The 20,255-nt window shown below is 36.5% G+C and overlaps 1 protein-coding gene across 2 annotated transcripts in view; it reads right to left on the bottom strand.

Moving 5' to 3' along the window:
• Positions 1 to 13,863: 13,863 nt before the first annotated feature.
• The window catches only part of FGB (fibrinogen beta chain), a 7,521-nt gene continuing 1,129 nt past the window's right edge, over positions 13,864 to 20,255 (bottom strand). Inside the window, exons 2-8 of one of the 2 annotated variants that reach the window (XM_007450281.1) lie at positions 18,539 to 18,607; positions 17,757 to 17,889; positions 16,587 to 16,814; positions 15,947 to 16,060; positions 15,484 to 15,609; positions 14,988 to 15,273; positions 13,864 to 14,381 (exon numbers count right to left, since the gene is read on the bottom strand). In XM_007450281.1, coding sequence (XP_007450343.1) covers positions 14,150 to 14,381; positions 14,988 to 15,273; positions 15,484 to 15,609; positions 15,947 to 16,060; positions 16,587 to 16,814; positions 17,757 to 17,889; positions 18,539 to 18,607 — 1,188 coding nt within the window. In that variant the 3' untranslated portion in view covers positions 13,864 to 14,149. Of the gene's footprint in view, positions 14,382 to 14,987; positions 15,274 to 15,483; positions 15,610 to 15,946; positions 16,061 to 16,586; positions 16,815 to 17,756; positions 17,941 to 18,415; positions 18,608 to 20,255 lie in introns of both variants that reach the window. The other variant, XM_007450280.1, reaches the window with a different exon arrangement.

Genomic DNA, 20,255 nt, shown 5'->3' on the forward strand with positions numbered 1-20,255 from the left:
AGTTATACATATACATATGTTCCCATATCTCTTCCCTCTTGCATCTACCTCCCTCCCACCCTCCCTATCCCACCACTCTAGATGGTCACAAAGCACTGAGCTAATCTCCTGTGCTATGTGGATGCTTCCCACTAGCTATCTATTTTATGTTTGGTAGGGTATATATGTCCATGCCACTCTCTCACTTTGTCACAGCTTACCTTTCCCCCTCCCCATATCCAGAAGTCCATTCTCTAGTAGGTCTGTGTCTTTATTCCCTTCTTGCCCCTAGGTTCCTCAGGAGCAAGTTTTTGTTTTTTTTTTTTAGAGTCCATATATATGTGTTAGCCTACGGTATTTTTTTTTCTCTTTCTGACTCACTTCACTCTGTATGACAGACTCTAGGTCCATCCACCTCACTACAAATAACTCAATTTCGTTTCTTTTTATAGCTCAGTAATACACCATTGAAGATATGTGCTACATCTTCTTTATGCATTCATGTGTTGATGGACGCTTAGTTTGCTTCCATTTTCTGGCTATTGTAAATAGAGCTGCAATGAACATTTTGGTACATGACTCTTTTTGAATTATGGTTTTCTCAGGGTATATGCCCAGTAAGGGGGTTGCTGGGTCGTATGGTAGTTCTATTTTTAGATTTTTAAGGAACCTCCATACTGTTCTCCATAGTGGCTGTATCAATTTACATTCCCACCAACAGTGTAAGACGGGGCCCTTTTCTCCACACCCTCTGCAGCATTTATTGTTTGTAGATTTTTTGATGATGGCCATTCTGACCAGTGTGAGATGATATCTCATTGTAGTTTTGATTTGCATTTCTCTAATGATTAATGATGTTGAGCATTCTTTCATGTGTTTGTTGGCAGTCTGTATATCTTCTTTGGAGAAATATCTATTTAGGTCTTCTGCCCATTTTTGGATTGGGTTTTGTTTTTGATATTTAGCTGCATGTGTTGCTTGTATGTTTTGGAGATTAATCCTTTGTCAGTTGCTTCATTTGCAAATATTTTCTCCCATTCTGAGGGTTGTCTTTTGGTCTTGTTTATGGTTTCCTTTGCTCTGCAAAAGCTTTTAAGTTTCCTTAGTTGCCATTTGTTTATTTTGGGGTTTTTTTCCATTTCTCTAGGAGGTGGGTCAAAAAGGATCTTGCTGTGATTTATGTCATAGAGTGTTATGCCTATGTTTTCCTCTAAGAGTTTTATACTGTCTGGCCTTACATTTAGGTCTTTAATTCGTTTTGAGTTTATTTTTGTGTATGGTATTAGAGAGTGTTCTAATTTCATTCTTTTACATGTAACTGTCCAGTTTTCCCAGCACCACTTATTGAAGAAGGTGTCTTTTCCCCACTGTATATTCTTGCCTCCTTTATCAAAGATAAGGTGACCATAGGTGTGTGGGTTTATCTCTTGGTTTTCTATCCTGTTCCATTGATCTATATTTCTGTTTTTGTGCCAGTAACATACTGTCTTGATTACTGTAGCTTTGTACTGTAGTTTTGTAGTATAGTCTGAAGTCAGGAAGCCTGACTCCTCCAGATCCGTTTTCTTTCTCAAGATTGCTTTGGGTATTCAGGGTCTTTTGTGTTTCCATACAAATTGTGAAATTTTTTGTTGTAGTTTTGTGAAAAATGCCAGTGGTAGTTTTATAGGGATTGCATTGAATCTGTAGATTGCTTTGGGTAGTATAGTCATTTTAACAATGTTGATTCTTCAAATCCAAGAACATGGTATACCTCTCCAACTATTTGTATTATCTTTAATTGTTTTCATCAGTGTCTTATAATTTTCTGCATACAGATATTTTGTCTCCTTATGTAGGTTTATTCCTAGATATTTTATTCTATTTATTGCAATGGTAAATGGGAGTGTTTTCTTAATTTCATTTTCAGATAATTCATCATTAGTTTATAGGAATGCTATAGATTTCTGTGCATTAATTTTTTATCCCACTACTTTACCAAATTCATTGAGTAGCTCTAGTACTTTTTTAGCTCTAGTAGTTCTGGTAACATATTTAGGATTCTCTATGTATAGTATCATGTCATATGCAAACAGTGACAGCTTTACTTCTTCTTTTTGGGTTTGAATTCCTTTTATTTTTTTTTCTTCTCTGATTGCTGTGGCAAAAACTTCCAAAACTATGTTGAATAATAGTGGTGAGAATGGGCAACCTTGTCTTGTTCCTGATCTTAGTGGAAATGGTTTCAGTTTTTCAACACTGAGGACAATGTTGGCTGTGATTTTGTCATATATGGCCTTTATTATGTTGAGGAAAGTTCCCTCTATGCCTAATTTCTGAAGGGTTTTTATCGTAACTGGGTGTTGAATTTTGTCAAAAGCTTTCTCTGCATATATTGAGATGATCATATGGTTTTTCTCCTGCAGTTTGTTAATATGGTGTATCACATTGATTGATTTGCATATATTGAAGATTCCTTGTATTCCTGGGATAAACCCTACTTGATCATGGTGTATGATCCTTTTAATGTGCTGTTGGATTCTGTTTGCTAGTATTTTGTTGAGGATTTTTGCATCTATGTTCATTAGTGATATTGGCCTGTAGTTTTCTTTCTTTGTGACATCTTTGTCAGGTTTTGGTATCAGGGTGATGGTGACCTCGTAGAATGAGTTTGGGAGTGTTCCTCCCTCTGCTATATTTTGGAAGAGTTTGAGAAGGATGGTAGTTAACTCTTCTCTAAATGTTTGATAGAATTCACCTGTGAAGTCATCTGGTCCTGGGCTTCTTTTGTTTGAAGATTTTTAATCACATTTTCAATTTTGATGCTTGTGATTGGTCTATTCATATTTTTATTTCTTCCTGGTTTAGTCTCAGAAGGTTGCGCATTTCTAAGAATTTGTCCATTTCTTCCAGGTTGTCCATTTTGTTGGCATAGTGTTGCTTGTAGTAATATCTCATGATCCTTTGTATTTCTGCTGTGTCAGTTGTTACTTCTCCTTTTTCATTTTTAATTCTATTGATTTGTGTCTTCTCCCTTTTTCTCTTGATGAGTCTGGCTAATGGTTTATCAATTTTGTTTATCTTCGTAAAGATCCACCTTTTAGTTTTATTCATCTTGCTATTACTTCCGTCATTTCTTTTTCATTTATTTCTGATCTGATCTTTATGATTTCTTTCCTTCCCCTGACTCTGGGCTTTTTTTGTTCTTTCTGTAATTGCTTTACGTGTAAGGTTAGGTTGTTTCTTTGAGGTGTTTCTTGTTTTTTAAGGTAGGGTTGTATTTCTATAAACTTCCCTCTTAGAACTGCTTTTGCTTCATCCCATAGGTTTTGGGTCTTTGTGTTTTCATTGTCATTTTTTTTCTAGGTATTTTTTGTTTTCCTCTTTGATTTCTTCAGTGATCTCTTGGTTATTAAGTAGTGTGTTGCTTAGCCTCTATGTGTTTGTATTTCTCACAGATATTTTCCTGTAATTGATATCTAGTCTCATAGCATTGTGGTCAGAAAACGTACTTGATACGATTTCAATTGTCTTAAATTTACCAAGGCTTGATTTGTGACCCAAGATATGATCTATACTGGAGAATGTTCCATGAGCACTTGAGAATAGTATGTATTCTGTTGTTTTTGGATGGAATGTCCTATAAATATCAATTAAGTCCATCTTGTTTAATGTATCATTTAATCCTTGTGTGTCCTTATTTATTTTCATTTTGGATGATCTGTCCATTGGTGAATGTGGGGTGTTAAAGTGCCCTACTATGATTGTGTTACTGTTGATTTCCCCTTTTATGGCTGTTAGTATTTGCCTTATAATTTGAGGTGCTCCTATGTTGGGTGCATAAATATTTACAATTGTTATATCTTCTTCTTGGATTGATCACATGATCATTATGTAGTGTCCTTCCTTGTCTCTTGTAATAGTTTTTATTTTAAAGTCTATTTTGTATGATATGAATATTGCTACTCCAGCTTACTTTTGATTTCCATTTGCATGGAATATCTTTTTCCATCCCCTCACTTTCAGTATGTATGTCTCCCTAGGTCTGAAGTGGGTCTCTTGTAGACAGCATATAGATGGGTCTTGTTTTTGTATCCATTCTGCAAGCCTGTGTCTTTTGGTTGGAGCATTTATTCCATTCACGTTTAAGTTAAGTATCAATATGTATGTTCCTATGACCATTTTCTTTTTATTTTGCGTTTGTTTTTGTAGGTCCTTTTCTTCTCTTGTGTTTCCCACTTAGAGAAGTTATTTAGCATTTGTTGTAGAGCTCGTTCGGTGGTGCTGAATTCTCTTAGCTTTTGCTTGTCTGTAAAGCTTTTGATTCCTCCATCGAATCTGAATGAGATCCTTGCTGGGTAGAGTAGTCTTGGTTGTAGGTTTTTCTCCTTCATCACTTCAAATATGTTCTGCCACTCCATTCTGGCTTGCAGAGTTTCTGCTGAAAGATCAGCTGTTAACCTTATGGGGATTCCCTTGTGTGTTATTTGTTTTTTTTCCCTTGCTGCTTTTAATATTTTTTCTTTGTATTTAATTTTTGATACTTTGATTAATATGTGTGTTGGCGTGTTCCTCCTTGGATTTATCCTGTGTGGGACTCTCTGTGCTTCCTGGACTTGATTAATGATATCCTTTCCCATATTAGGGAAGTTTTCAACTATAATCTCTTCAAATATTTTCTCAGTCCTTTTGTTTTTCTCTTCTTCTTCTGGGTCCCTGATACCTCAAATGTTCCTGTGTTTAATGTTGTCTCAGAGGTCTCTGAGACTGTCCTCAATTCTTTTCATTGTTTATTCTTTATTCTGCTCTGCAGTAGTTATTTCCACTATTTTACTTTCCAGGTCACTTATCCGTTCTTCTGCCTCAGTTATTCTGCTATTGATCCCTTCTAGAGAATTTTTAATTTCATTTATTGTATTGTTCATCACTGTTTGTTTGCTCTTTATTTCTTCTAGGTTGTTGTTAAACGTTTCTTGTATTTTCTCTATTCTATTTCCAAGATTTTGGATCATCTTTACTATTATTATTCTGAATTCTTTTTCAGGTAGACTGCCTATTTCCTCTTCGTTTTTTAGGTCTGGTGGGTTTTTTCCTTGCTGCTTCATCTGCTGTGTGTTTTTCTGTCTTCTCATTTTGCTTAACTTACTGTGTTTGGGGTCTCCTTTTCTCAGGCTGCAGGTTTGCAGTTCCTGTTGTTTTTGCTGTCTGTCCCCAGTGGCTAAGGTTGGTTCAGTGGGCTGTGTAGACTTCCTGGTGGAGGGGACTAGTGCCTGTGTTCTGGTGGATGAGGATGGACGTTTTCTTTCTGGTGGGCAGGTGTACATCTGGTGGTGTGTTTTGGGGTGTCTGTGGCCTTATTATGATTTTAGGCAGCCTCTCTGCTAATGGATGGGGTTGTATTCCGGTCTTGCTAGTTGTTTGGCATAGGTTGTCCAGCACTATAGCTTGCTGGTCGTTTAGTGAATCTGGGTCTTGGCATAGAGATGGGGATCTCTGGGAGATTTTCGCCGTTTGATATTATGTGGAGCTGGGAGATCTCTTGTGGACCTGTGTCGTGAACTTGGCTCTCCCACCTAAGAGGCACAGCCCTGACCCCTGGCTGGAGCACCAAGAGTGTTTCATGAACATGGCTCAGATTAAAAGAGATAAAAAAAAGAAAAAAAAGAGGATAAAATAAAATAAAATAAAGTTATTAAAATAAAAAATAATTATTAAGAAAAGATTTTCTTAAAGTAATAAAAAAAGAGGAAAAAACGGACAGACGGAACCCTAGGACAAATGGTAAAAGCAAAGCTATACAGACAAAATCACACACAGAAGCATACACATACACACTCACAAAAAGAGAAAAAGGCAAAAAAATTTATATATCATTGCTCCCAAAGTCCACCTCCTCAATTTGGGATGATTCGTTGTCTATTCAGGTATTCCACAGATGCAGGGTACATCAAGTTGATTATGGAGATTTAATCCGCTGTTCCTGAGGCTGCTGGGAGAGATTTCCCAGCTCCGGGGGTTCAGCTTTGGATTTGGCCCCGCCTCTGCGTGTAGGTCGCCTGAGGGCGTCTGTTCTTAGCTCAGACAGGACAGGGTTAAAAGAGAAGCTGATTCGGGGGCTCTGGCTCACTCAGCCCGGTGGGAGGGAGGGGTTATGGATGCAGGGCACGCCTGTGACGGCAGCGGCCAGCGTGACGTTGCACCAGCCTGAGGCGTGCAGTGTGTTCTCCCGGGGAAGTTGTCCCTGGATCACGGGACCCTGGCAGTGGCAGGCTGCACAGGCTGCCGGGAGGGGAGGCACAGACGGGTGTTTAAAGTTTCTTTAAATAGTTTTATTGTTCTTTTCTTTTACATTTAAATATTTCATTACCCTAGAATTCATTTTAATATGTTATGAAGAAGGTCAACTTTTGTTTTCTAGCCAGTTATGCTGAGGTCAGTTATTAAACCATTCTTTGCCAGGGTAAATGAAATGCCAACTTTATTAAAAGTCTTTGGGGATCTATATACAGACTCTCTCCAGTGCTTACACTGCCTTGGTCATCTTTAAAGTATAGCTTTTGGATGAAGTATTCTCCCTCTTACCCTTCACTTTTTTTCTTTCTGTCTAGAAATATCCTAATTTCAATTTTTTCTTCTTTTGTTTGTTCTAGGGGCTATTTAGAAAAGCCTTTCTTAGTTTCCAATTAGTTACTTTTTTAGGGGGTTCGGGTGAGATATCTTTTTTTTTCTATAACCCTGACCTGATGTGGAATTGGTGAGTCATCATTTACTTAATAATTTCCAAGTATTTCATCAACTATTTAATTTAACCAATTTTTTCATTCTGTTTTAGAATTAAGATATTCTTTGTGGACAAGTACATGATTAATTTTTGTGATTGTTTCATAGGCAAAGAGAATTATATTTTTACATTTATAGGTTACAAAATTTTATGTTACCAAGTTTGTTGATAATATTTAAATATTCTGTACCTTATTTTATGTAATTGATGTATCATATTTTAAAATATGTGCATGTATGCATGAACATATATTTATATACACATACATGGTTTTTTAAAAAATATATTATTTATTTATTTATTTATGGGTTTTCGTTTCTGTGCGAGGGCTTTCTCTAGTTGCGGTGAGCGGGGGCCACTCTTCATTGCGGTGTGCAGGCATCTCACTGTTGCAGCCTCTCCTGTTGCAGAGCACAGCCTCCAGACGCACAGGCTCAGTAGTTGTGGCTCACGGGCCTAGTTGCTCCGCGGCATGTGGGATCTTCCCAGACCAGGGTTCGAACCCGTGTCCCCTGCACTGGCAGGCAGATTCTCAACCACTGCGCCACATACATGCTTTTATGTGTGTTCCGTGTGGATATAATAAGGTCTCACTCAGTGTTTTGTGTATGTGTGTTTTCTTTTCCTGTTCTAGAAATTTTGTTTTGTGTGATTGGCTCTTTTATTATCTAGTGCATGAAAGTTTATGACTATTATATCTTCTCTATGGTTTATACTTTTTAGTCATTATATAAAGTGTCTTTTTTACTTGTTTCATCTTTTTAGAATTGAATTTCCCCTTGTTAAATATTAGTATTATCATTACTCCCAATTTGTTTTTCATTGCATTTACCTAGATATTTTACAAGCCATTTTATTTTTAACATTATCACTTTATTTAAAAAGCTTTCCTAAAATAATAAATACATTTTAATATTAATACAATTTTAAGTTTATTTTTTAAATTTTATTATTGTTTCCTCTTTCTTTAATTTTTTGCATGTTGTTCCTTTATTTCCAAATTCTCTCTATCACTCAATGTAGAAGATTTTATTACAGTTGATGAATTTTTTTAAAACAGTTTTATTTTACATTGACTTTTTAAATTTTTTTGTTTCCTCTTTCCTTAACTTCTGCTACTTACTCGTGGTGCTACTCCTCCTCCCACTGCCCACCCCACCCAAACCCCCTCTTAATCTGCAAGTTCTGTTTAGATTACCCATTTCAAAATAACCCCTAGTTGAATGAATGAATCAATAAATTAATAAAATAGATATGAACCTGAAAGTTTTGCCAGGAAAGTACATGGTTTTTAAATATGTCTGCTACAGAGGAAAATGCTGAATTAGGGATTTTGTTCCTGAGTAAGAAATGTAAAAAATATTCAGCTGTATCTTAATTTTACACCCAGATAGATCCATCTTCATCTGTTAGCCTGTAGCCACCTTGATGCTCTCTTTAGCATGCAGTGGTGCATGAGAAACCTCTTGATTACTCTTTCCTTAAGTGCAGAGACTGTATTGTTTTCCCTACTACTTCACTAAAGGTATGGCACAAAGTAATGACCCAATAAAATATTTGTGAATTAAGAAATTTAAAGGTTAAAAGGAACTTTAAAGGTCTTCCATTTCAAGCTTCTACTGAATGCATAAATCCCTTCTGTATCTGTTAATGTCATATTTCATTTTTATTAAAAGAAATTATTTACATTTTGATTCATGTATTCTATTTACATATTTATTTTTAGTGTCTGGAAACGTTTTAGAATAAAGTATTACATTTCCAGAAAATATTATAAGAATATTTTTAATTGATAATTACTAGAGTTCCTTTAATGAAGGTGAGGACATGCTATAAATTGATTTTTTGATGAGAAAGTAGTAGCTTAGGGAGGTTAAATAATGTGATGAAAAGAAACACGTCTGGGGATGAAGCTCACAACAGTGTTCTTACAGGCTCTAACCACTTCAGTTGCCCACATAATTTATTCTAAGTTCTAGGATAATGATACTGTAGTTTATAGATAAACATGAGCGTATTGCAAATAGCATTTAATTTTAATTACTTTTCCAGTAGTATTACTGATTTAATTATACTGTCATGTGTTCCCCTTATAAACAACAAAATACATTTCTAAATTATCCAACGCTAGGGTTGCAGCTGGTGAATCAAAACAAGACCCATCCATCCAAGTTCATTATCTCAAATCATGTCTAGAAAAGCCTGAAAGAAAATGATACCATATTAATATAAGTACATGTAGGATGCAAAAATCATAAGCTAAATATTTGTTATACTTGAACAAAGTAATACCATATTTGCTGAAACAACTTGAGAAGTAGCAACATTTAGATTTTGGTGAAGATTATACAAATTGCTTGTAGCTAATGAAATTTACATAGAAACCATTCTGGAGCTTTCATATTTATTTATTTATGCATTTATTAATTCACCTATATCTTCTTTTTAATTGACTCTCAAATACTTTATAAATCTCATTTATGAAGAAAAATCTTCAATTAATTGAGGCTGGTGGTGTTCGGGCCTTAAACATCATAGAAGGGAGTAAGTAGTATGGTGAGGAATTTGTACCCAGGGAAGAGATTCATATTCTCATACGAGAGTTAGACATTTTGTCTTCCATTTCCACTTGTAAAAGCAACACTTCAAGACCACAGAGGCAAGAAAATTTAAGGTAACCTGCCAGGATTTAGCTGAGAAATGCTTAGCTATTAAACAGTGGTCTACCTCTTCATCAGCTCATTGCTGAAGGTGGCTCTGTTGATTGCAACAGAGCACTCTGGAAAATATTTGCTAAATCCACCTTTGGCTCTATGTGCAATAGATCTATGACCTCAGGGTCATATGCCTACATAGGCTGTTGCAAAACTGCATTAAAAGTATCTCCTTTTGGGGCTTCCCTGGTGGTGCAGTGGTTCAGGGTCCGCCTGCCGATGCAGGGGACGCGGGTTCGTATCCCAGTCCGGGAAGATCCCACATGCCGCGGAGCAGCTGGGCCCGTGAGCCATGGCCGCTGAGCCTGCGCGTCCGGAACCTGTGCGCCGCAACGGGAGAGGCCACAACAGTGAGAGGCCCATGTACCGCAAAAAAAAAAAAAAAAAAAAAAAAAAAAAGTATCTCCTTTTGAGAGATAAAGCAAATGTAACAAACAGTTGGTGAATCTAGGTGAAATGCATAGAGGTATTCATTAAACTATTCTTACAATTTCTTTGTAAGACTGAAACTTTTCAAATAAAAAGTTGTTGGGGAAATAAATATAATTCAGTCAAAAGACAAAACCAAAAAACATATCACCTGTTGGTCACATCTTGGTTGGGAGGAGAGAAAGGAGGGCAATGGTTAATATTCATACCAGTTAAGACTATTTGCATAAGCCTAAGACTCTCCCAGTGTAATCACCTAGGAAATAAAATATTTGAGTAAATAGTGAGTACTATCATACTCCTGATTGCTATCCTACATACATAATGAATGGTTAAGAATTCATATAAAAGATGATTCTCCTAATAGAAAATTGGGGATAGGACCTGAAAGGGAACTCTCAAAACAAGATACACAAATGATCATTAAACATTTTAAAATCACTTAGTTGCACCAGTAATTAAAGATATGAAAATTAAAGCAATTGTCAATATTTTAATCATAACTTTCATCATTCATGAAGGAGAAGAAAAATAAAAATACAAACACCTCTATTTCTGTGTGTTACAGGTAAATCAATGCAATCTTTATGGAGAGTTATTTGGCAATATATTTATTTTAAAATCTTTTAGAATGCCAAAATCCTTTATTTCCTCCAGAAATTCTGCTTCTAGGAATTTATCCTAGAAGGAAATAGATAAAAACCTATATTATAGATAATACAGATTATGTATATATGCAAAAAAGTTATGCATAAGGATGCTAATTGCAGTATTGTCTTTATTAGGACTAGGTCAGAAAAATCTAAATGTCTAATGAGAGACACTTGCTTAAAAAAAGAGTATGGGCTTCCCTGGTGGTGCAGTGGTTGAGAGTCTGCCTGCCGATGCAGGGGACACAGGTTCGTGCCCCGGTCCGGGAAGATCCCACATGCCGCGGAGTGGCTAGGCCTGTGAGCCGTGGCCGCTGAGCCTGCGCGTCCGGAGCCTGTGCTCCGCAACGGGAGAGGCCACAACAGTGAGAGGCCCGCAAACGCCCCCCACTCCAAAAAAAAAGAGTACATGGCACACAATGGAATATTATATGGTCATTAAAAATCATAGAGAAAACACTATAGAAGAATATTAAGTAACATGGAAATTTTTCCATGCCACAATGCGAAATATTCAAGTTCTAAAATGCACACAGGATAAAAAGAAAAACATCTACCGAGATATTAGCTGCTTCCCTCTTAGTGCTGAAATTACAAATTACAAATTGTATTTCCCAAAACGTCTACATGTAATATGTACTACTTTTGTTATTTAAAACCACAATTAATGTTAAATAAACATAACTTATTCCATTTGCTAGGTTTAGGCATAATTATGCACCAACACATTGTGACTTGGTGCAGAGTTGAGTGACAGTGGGAGAATCAAGCAGGGAGTATCAGATCACATGGCACAGTGGGGGGCTGCATGGTGTTCAGATCACAGCTTCAGCTCTATGTTCAAATGGTAGGTAGCATCTTTCATTTGTTTCTACACCTCAGAAAAACTAAAAGTCCAACTAAAAAATCAGCTGAGACGGACAGATACCAGAATAGAAATAGTGGTTCTAGCTGCTAAATCCAAGTTGAGCCTTAAAGATAGGCAGTGGTCACAGTATGAAGTCACAGTAATTTCAAAGATGACCTCTTGCTCTAAATATTGCCTCATAGTCACCACTTGAGTGGGAAGAGTGCTAGATAAGACAGATGGGAGTCTCAGGTGAATGCAAGTGTAGCCTGAATCACTCGTTCTGAAATCCAGCTGGTGATCAGAATCTCTTGGGGACATTTATTAAAAATATATATTCTTAGGATCTTCCCATGTAGAGGCTCTGATGTAATAATCCTGGGTTGACTCCAGGAACTCTCTTTTCTAAATAAGCTCTGCCGGTTTAGATGATTGGTGTGTGTAATGGTTGAACAGAAATGTCAGTTTAACTACTGTGGCTCGTGGTATGCTAGATAATCTACGTTTTTGCCCCTTAAGAAACAAGGCTTCAGTTAACATTGGTTACTTGTTTTCCTTGGTTCCTAAATGTAGAGGAATGGGAAGTTTACATCCCAAGTGCATATATCCTTTATAGTTTGTTCCATACTTTCAGTCTTAATTGTATAATAAATATATTATAGTTCTCATGCCATAGTGTGGGATTATTAATTTTCAACTCATCTTTTTGTTATCTTCATAAAAGTCATGAGTTAACCTTTTTAGATACTGTTTTATATATTCTAACTAGGGGACACTACCTTTTGATTGTATTCAAAATTGTGAAGCTTGAATGGGCAAAATCAGATAGGTAACATTTCTTACCAACTGATACCTTAAGAAGGCTTACTTCTTTCTAGATAGATATTACATATTACTCAGGTGTGGTCTCTGTGTTTCTGCTACTTGTACATTAACTAAGAAATTGACCATCGGATTATCTACTTTAGTGGGTTTTAATCTGTGGTTTTACTTTAAACTCTAGGATTCTCTTAGTCCTCTCTGAGTACATATGGGGGTTGAGCAAAGATCTGAGGGATATTGCCCTTAGATTGGGCCCCTGCCACCTCTCCATCCTTTATTTCATGGGCTTTTGATAGACTCAGGCTTGCTGCAAAATTTCTAATTTCCAGTATCTTGCATATTGAGTTTCTATGTGTGCCTTTATTGGAAAATGGGTTCTACCTAAAAAAGAGCTATCCAAGATCTTGATAATCATTGGATTTAGTCATAGAATATTTATAAATTTATGAAAACCTGACTTTCTGACAGGCAGATGATTCTGGAATCAAAGATGAGTAAGAGCTCATTATCAGCGAAGGAGAAAGATGTGTAGAACAGACAAATTGCATTTAAAGCGAAGCTTGAAATGGACAGCAATTTTGTCAGATGGTGTTGGAGGAAAGATGTTGTTTACAATTGGGAGCACGATATAAAAGGGCCTGACCTTTCCGGGAATGGTGAAAAATTCACTGTGACAAGAGTGCAGATGTATAGTGAAGGGGGACAGGGGCAGGAGACAGTGCTGGGACCAAGTAACAAGCCATTTTCACTCCCAGCTAAGAAATCTGGATTTTAACACATAGATAACAATGAGCTAACATTAAGCAGGAAAGTAACTTCATCAGAATTTTCTGTTTTTAGGATGGTATATGTGATGGCAGAGTAACAGACAAATTGAATATAGGTGGGACAGAACCTACGGCAGGGAAACCAGGTAAAAGTTGAAGTTGGCTATGATGAGGAATTAAGGGAGTGATGGTATTTCCATGAAAGAAATGAATAACCTTTGCTTAGATGCAAAGGTTAAGAAGATGAGCATCAGAACAATGTTTCCATGAAAATCAGTGGCAATGATGCTACAAGAGGGAAGGAGGACTAAGGGTCAGAGGGTTGCACAGAGCAGATGGAGAATACAGAGTAAAAGAAAGTTGAGTTGATATACTCATTTGCCGAGAAGAAGTAGAAAGAAGAGAAATTCACTTCTACTTCAGTTCTGGTGTGACCATGTGAAAAACAAAAACCCAGTTGAGGCCAATAGGCCGAATTTCCAGAGGCAACAGGCAAATGCTGCTTCCTCCCTTGCTGTTTCCCTCAAAAAACAAATGGTGAAGACTTGACCGTGACTGTCCTCTTGGGATCTCTGATCCGCAAGTCTAGTTCCCTGCAGAGCAGTGGATTTTCATGGTGCAGAGGGAGATGCTGAACTTTCAGGGGTTCACTGCCACTTCATTAGCTACTTGAGGTTGTGAATGCTTCTCTTTTCTCACAAGTTCAAAGCCTAACTCAGTGGCCGTGTGGAGTAAAAAATAAGAAAACATTAATTTATTGTAACAGAGACCAGTTTAATGAATAAATCTTTTTGAGTTTTCTGTGACAGATCTTACATAAATAAAGAGAGGTTTAAAAGTGGACTTTTAAACACAGGTTTTTAGCTCACCTCACAGTTTTCCCACAAGGATAGAAAATTTCTCTTCCTAATTTGAAACTTTTCACAATCCACTGAAATTATGAACACTGACTATCCACAGTCATCCTTTTAGTTACATCTTGGTATGCAATAGAAATGATGAATATGAAAGAAAATCATGTGATGTTTTAAATGTCATTTGCCTAAATACTGTTTCCAAAAAGTCACACTTACTACATTTTGATAGCTTTAGAGGGATATAAGGTATGAAAAGAAATTCTGATGACATGATATATAAAAATGTTGTCACATAGGGAAGAATAATAATCTATGTGTGGAGAACTATTGCTCTGGGAAGTAGGGTCTGATCTTCATGGACATCTTCTTCATCGAGTACCAGGACCCCTGCCAGTTCATCCACACCACTCCATCGTCTGTGCCATGCTTTGCCATGTCCCAGGTATAAGGGCCACCCCAGTAGTATCTGCCATTTGGATTGGCCGCATGACATCTATTATACCACCATCCACCACCATCCTCTTTAGAACACTGCTTTCTGGGATCTGTAGTTTTCCTGAAAGGAAATTTGTTTGGGGTTATTAGAACTGCAGTGCTCTCAAGTTAATTCTTTGCAAAGTACGCACAGAGAAGTGCTGGGTGCAATATTCCTTCCCTCTGGTTCTATATGTAAAGTCACAATTACACAGCAAAGGTCTTCTCTGCCCTATAGAAAGAAAGGGAGAGAACTGGGCCTATGTGGCAAATTAATCTATATTTGTTACTTTATCCTGAAATGATAGCTTTCAGATCCCTTAGTGTTACAGATCCCTGGAAAACAAAATGGAGGTTTTGATATACACAGTCCAATTTAGAGATAGGGAAATCTGTCTAAGTACGCACTACTTTGTAACTGTGCTCAAATTCCAGTTGTATCTTTTATGGTTATGTGATTTTGCGTAAATTACTTAATCTCTCTAATTTTCATTTGTAAAATGAGGATAGTAATGGCAACCTTATAGCTGGAGTGCTTTAGAGTGACCCAGAAAGAGCGTAGCACAGTGGCTGGCACACAGGAAGTACCCAAGAAATGAGAGTCACTAATCACATTAGTGATCATTAATGACTCCAAGCAGAGTGTTAGCAGCGGCGCTAAAAGCAGGAGGGAAGAACCAGCACGTACCAGCCGTCGTTGTCTCTGTCGTATGTGCTGAAGAACATGCTGTTGTGGATGGTCATAGTCCGGTTTTCTCCCACCAGTTGAGAAGCTCCTTCTATGAGGGCATTGCCAGCTGTTCCCTTGTATTTGCTCACTGAGAGTTGATATTTGTTGGCCTCATTCTGTACAGTGAATCCTTCATAGAGTGCTGTCACCTTATCTCCTTTCCAGTCCTCCATTTCAATAAAAAGCTTTGTGGGTCCCAACCTGGTAAGCTGACTAATTTTGTCATTTCCAAGCCAATACTCACCTAAAGGAAAAATAAAATAAAATCTCACCAAAAATAAAACCTTTAAAAAAATAAACTGGCTTCCCCCCTCATCATTAGCTTTTATATTCTTTTTGTAAATTCTTCTTAACCTCCTAAAACTCCTAAAAACTGACTACCAACACTATGTTTTTTAAATGGAAAAAAAAAATCTAAAAAAGAATGATTTTATTTTGTACTCCCAGCTTTTACCTGGTACACCACAGTATTTTTTCCCATCTGCATTGGTTGCAATATTTCCAAATCCTTCCTTATATGGATCCCATTTCCTGCCAAAGTCAACACTACCATCTTGACGGTTCTGAATTACTGTCCATCCTTTGGTTGAAAGAAACAAAATAACACACATTACCACTAACAAATAATGTCACTTTGAGGGCAATGTCTGAATTCCTTGTCCATTTAATTCATGCCCATTGATATTTAGTGCTCCAAAATAGATATAATAAGGAAATAAATGTGAGAGGAAAACTTACAAAATCTTTGGAAACTGCAAGTGCCTTATCTTACCCCAAATTGTGAATCAGAGATATTCTAAAACATCAGATTGAATTCCAAATCAAATGGCTCATTGTTAGCTACGTTAAAGCTAGGTTTTATTTCCTGGCATTAAAATAATTTCAGCATAATAGGTCAAAAGCTATCAAACACTTACCTCCTCTTTCTGTTTTCATATCACAGTATACTCTATATGGTTTGATAGAACTGGCAGGCTGAATGAGATACATTTCAGATGTTTCACCTCCATTCCTGATAATTTCCTCACATTCTGCAACCACAAGATAACATTATATTTAGGGACTACAACATCATTACCTTGTCTTTGGTCACTAATTTTGTAAGATAACTGATTACATAGATACTAAGGAACATTTTTAGATATTTGAGAATATGTTGTAGAAACTGAATCTTCCTTTTACTAAAAATCAAACTCAGTTTCAAGGAATTCTATCTGCCAAGGGGGTGAAAAAGCTCTTCTCTACCTTTTGTGTCCTGTGATATCCATAAACTTCCAGAACCCACGTGATGGAGAAATGCTTACATGTATCCATGATTCCAGCATCTTTTCAAGCAAGCATGTACATTACACCCATGGAGCTATCACCATAATTACACTGCTTCCTACTCATCAAAAACTGGCAAATGTATTAGGCATGCTAGGGATATCTTCATGATGTGCTAAGATGTTATTAGGATCTCTTGGGAAAATCCACTGGACTTCTTTTAGTTCTCTTATTTTTAGAGAGTGTGAGTTCTTCTGGAACCTACTAGAAATATGTGTCTTAACTAGCTACCTCTGCCAGACACCACAGGAATATTGCAAGTGACAGTACACGGGCTGCGGCAGTATTCCATCTGAGTTGAGACATCCGATTCTAATTTTTGTATTTTGCTTCTCAAATTTTCCAGAATTGAACGGAGCACACGAAGTTTAGTTGGAATATTACTGTTCACAGTCTCATCTATATATAACTGGTGCTTTTCCAGCTGTGAGGAGTACTCATTTATTACATTTTCATTATCTGGAAAAATGAAATTATGTAGGAATGGTTAGCATTTTCTCTCGATAAAAAAACTAAACGTATTCAACCACACAATTGTGATTCTGATTTTCTGAGAATAAACTTATAGACCCTGAATGAACATCGGGCAGTCATGATATGTAGTTGTACTTAAGGGAAATTATTTTCCCCATGGCATACACAAATTAACATATAGTCTAGCTACTATAATAGTAATTTACCTTAGATTAAGCTAAAAATTATGCCTAATAATAAATACAATAAGTTGTTTATTACTTTGGTGAGGAAAAAAGGAGAAAGCAGGACTTAGGCTTTCCATCTCAGAAGTTCAACATCTCATGGAGTAGATACACTTGATTTATTTATTCATCTTACTTAAGTACAGCAGAGCCTTAAAATACACAAGAGAAATGCCATGATTCCTTTGAAAAATGTCCAAACTTGGGTTTGCTACTCCCTGAAACACCTATGCCATGCTGGCTCACTAGCTGATTCCTAACCACCAAGACAATAGCACTCAAAGCACTCAGATCTCAGGATTCAAAGGGTAAGATCATTATCTTCAATTCAATTGAGTATATCCTGGACACAGTTATATTCAAAACCTCAAATGTTAAATCTATAAATGCTAAATTTTTACTTGTGAATATACTGTCTTTGGAGTCACAAGTTTTTTTATAGACTAAAAATAAGGACTCACAGTGAAAATTTTCATAGAGAATCATCCTTGCTGATGCCAAACTGGGAATAAGAATTGCATAGTGCTTGTCAGACAAGTTGCAGGTGAAGATGCCTAAGTGAGGACCTTGGGGTAATCAGGCTCATACTGAACTACTTGGACTCATCTAGAAACATGAATCTTCTCAGAATTGTGCATTCCCATGGCACTCTGACAGTTTCAATTTTATAACAGAATCAAACAGGAAGCACAAGGACATCTACCTTTTACTTGCTTCTGCCTCTCTTTCCACATGTTTTTTAGCAGAGTTATATACTGAAAGGTGGAAGAAGAGGTCTGGGAAAGAGACTCTATATTAGTAATTAACTCTTCTACATTCTTTCTGATTGGTCTTTCCTCTTTTACCAAAGTATCTTGCAACTGACATCCTGTAGGACACAACACGCCCTGCAAACAAAGAAAATAGCCAACATTAGATGAAGGATTGGGGCTATGGATATTTGTGAAAATAGCACATAGTGAAAATTCAATGATATCATTCACCAATATAAAAACTTGCAGTTTGATTTTCTTTATGTGAGACCAGAAATTCTAGGCTCATCATTATATTCCTCTGAAGATTAAAAATAATCTTTACCACAGAACAAAGGTAATTAGGCTATGAAAATGTTACCATCTGAACAAAGTGGGCAAAGTACAAAGGAGATGATGTTTCATGATATTTCATGTGTCCTAATTTGTAATCTTGGCCCCAGACCAAAGAAAATTAGAAAAGCACCCTTAGCCCAGGGCCCAATAAGTTTATGTTTTGTATTTACATCCAAAAGAAACAAACAAAATAAAAATGATGGTAATGTGGGTCAACACAACATCAGGAAGACATGATGAATACAGGCCTTCTTCGCATGGGAGGCCCACCCACCAGGTCTGGGTCAGCGTGCAGGCAGCCGTCAGTATCAGGGGGTTTTCTCTCCACTTTCTTCTGGCGGATAGATGCTTTGGCTGGACGAGGTTGATAGCCATTTCCGCTGATGGGAGGGGGGACAGGTCTCAGGCTGGGAGCCTCTTCCCTCTTCTTGTCATAGGGTCGATGACCACGGGCACCCAAATGATACTTCAGGGAACCAGGCAGAAATAAAATGTAGAGTGTTATAGGAGATTTTCGATGTAGCTATTCCAACAACCTCATTCTATAACTTAGGTTATCAAATGACTGAGGATTTGCTTAAGGTCCATCAACTAGCTAGCTGTTGTTGGTAAATCAATAGGTTCCTTAGGTCTCTTCAGTAACAGTAGAAAGAAAAACAGTGCAAAAAGCTATTGTGCCTGGGGTAGTTTTTAAAAAGAGACTTTAAAAAAATGTTGTATCAGATAATGAAAGGTAATGACCTCAGATTCCTGAAACCTATAAGTTGGAACACACAAAATAGTAAGAAATCTATACCATCACGAGGAATAAATGTTCTCAAGGCACTGGATTACTAAATTCCTATAATTATTGTTAATTATTTTTTTACTTTCAATTTTTATGAATTGATGATTAATTTGGCTAGCTCCTATATAATAATATTTAAGAGGTAATACAGATTTATTAAAAGTGAAATTTACTTAGGATTTATTTGTAATAAGACAACCACTAGCTCTAACATGTTTGAAGAGGAGTAAGGTATTCTGGAGCCAGACTGCTTGGTTTCAAGTCTTGACCCCCACCACTTACTAGCTATAAAGATCTTCGGCAAGTTACTTCACCTGTAAAATAGGGATGATAAAAGTATCTGCCATATAAGATGATTGTTAGGATTAAAGGACTTATTGCATATGACACCCTTAGAAGAATACCTGGCACATATTGAGTTATTATTATTATTTTTATCGCAATCACACATAACAGATACTACAGTGTAAGTGGCTTTTCCACTACTAACTTCAACCTTATCTTCTATCAACAAAATTGTTAAATCATTCTCGTGAAATTTTCTGCTTGATTTCCTTTATCAAATACCATGATTTTCTCATATTTAAAATAATTCTCAAGGTATGTGCATTGCAATTAAAATTATTTGCTAATTGAAAAAATATTACATTAAAAGATAGTGAAGTGGAAAATATGCAATGCAATACAAAAGTGCTGGCTTAGGTTAACTATATTATCATCATATGACCTTTGTCAGTACTTACACCTTTTGGCGTTTAATTACAAATTAACAAATGACTAGACTTGCTGCAGAGACTAAGCTCTCTAGCTATTTTGTGGGCCTAGAAGTCATCGAATGACTGTTTGGAATTTCACTGTCATTCATTCAGTAAGTTAGAATAATATTTAACATTTAGTGGTAGAACGCTAGGCTTTAAACCCAGGCAAGTTGTATCAAGATTCCGCTGCTTAACTGCTGAAATTAAACTATAGTATATGTTATGTGTGACTGCAAGAAAAATAATAATGTATGAAGATTTGTAGGAAATATACATATTTTGTGTCAAAGACATGGTCCCAGCCAGACAGGAATTTTGTGAAATGTGATTCATCTGTTTACTACAGATCAAATTATAGCAGAAAAAAAAATTTCCTTTTTATTTTAGAATATAATTAAAGAGGTAGTGTTGGTGATCCAGCTTTACTAGAGAAAAGTAAATGAAAAATGTTAAACATCTTAAAAGAAATTATATGAAGTTTATGAAGACCACTTATTGAAATAACTAAAACTAGAAAATCCAATTGGAAGGCTAAACTAGTAAACTGTCTCTGTGTAGATTAGTTGGTG

The sequence above is a fragment of the Lipotes vexillifer genome, unplaced genomic scaffold (assembly GCF_000442215.2).
Source record: "Lipotes vexillifer unplaced genomic scaffold, Lipotes_vexillifer_v1.1 scaffold266, whole genome shotgun sequence".
Lineage (NCBI taxonomy): Eukaryota > Metazoa > Chordata > Mammalia > Artiodactyla > Lipotidae > Lipotes > Lipotes vexillifer.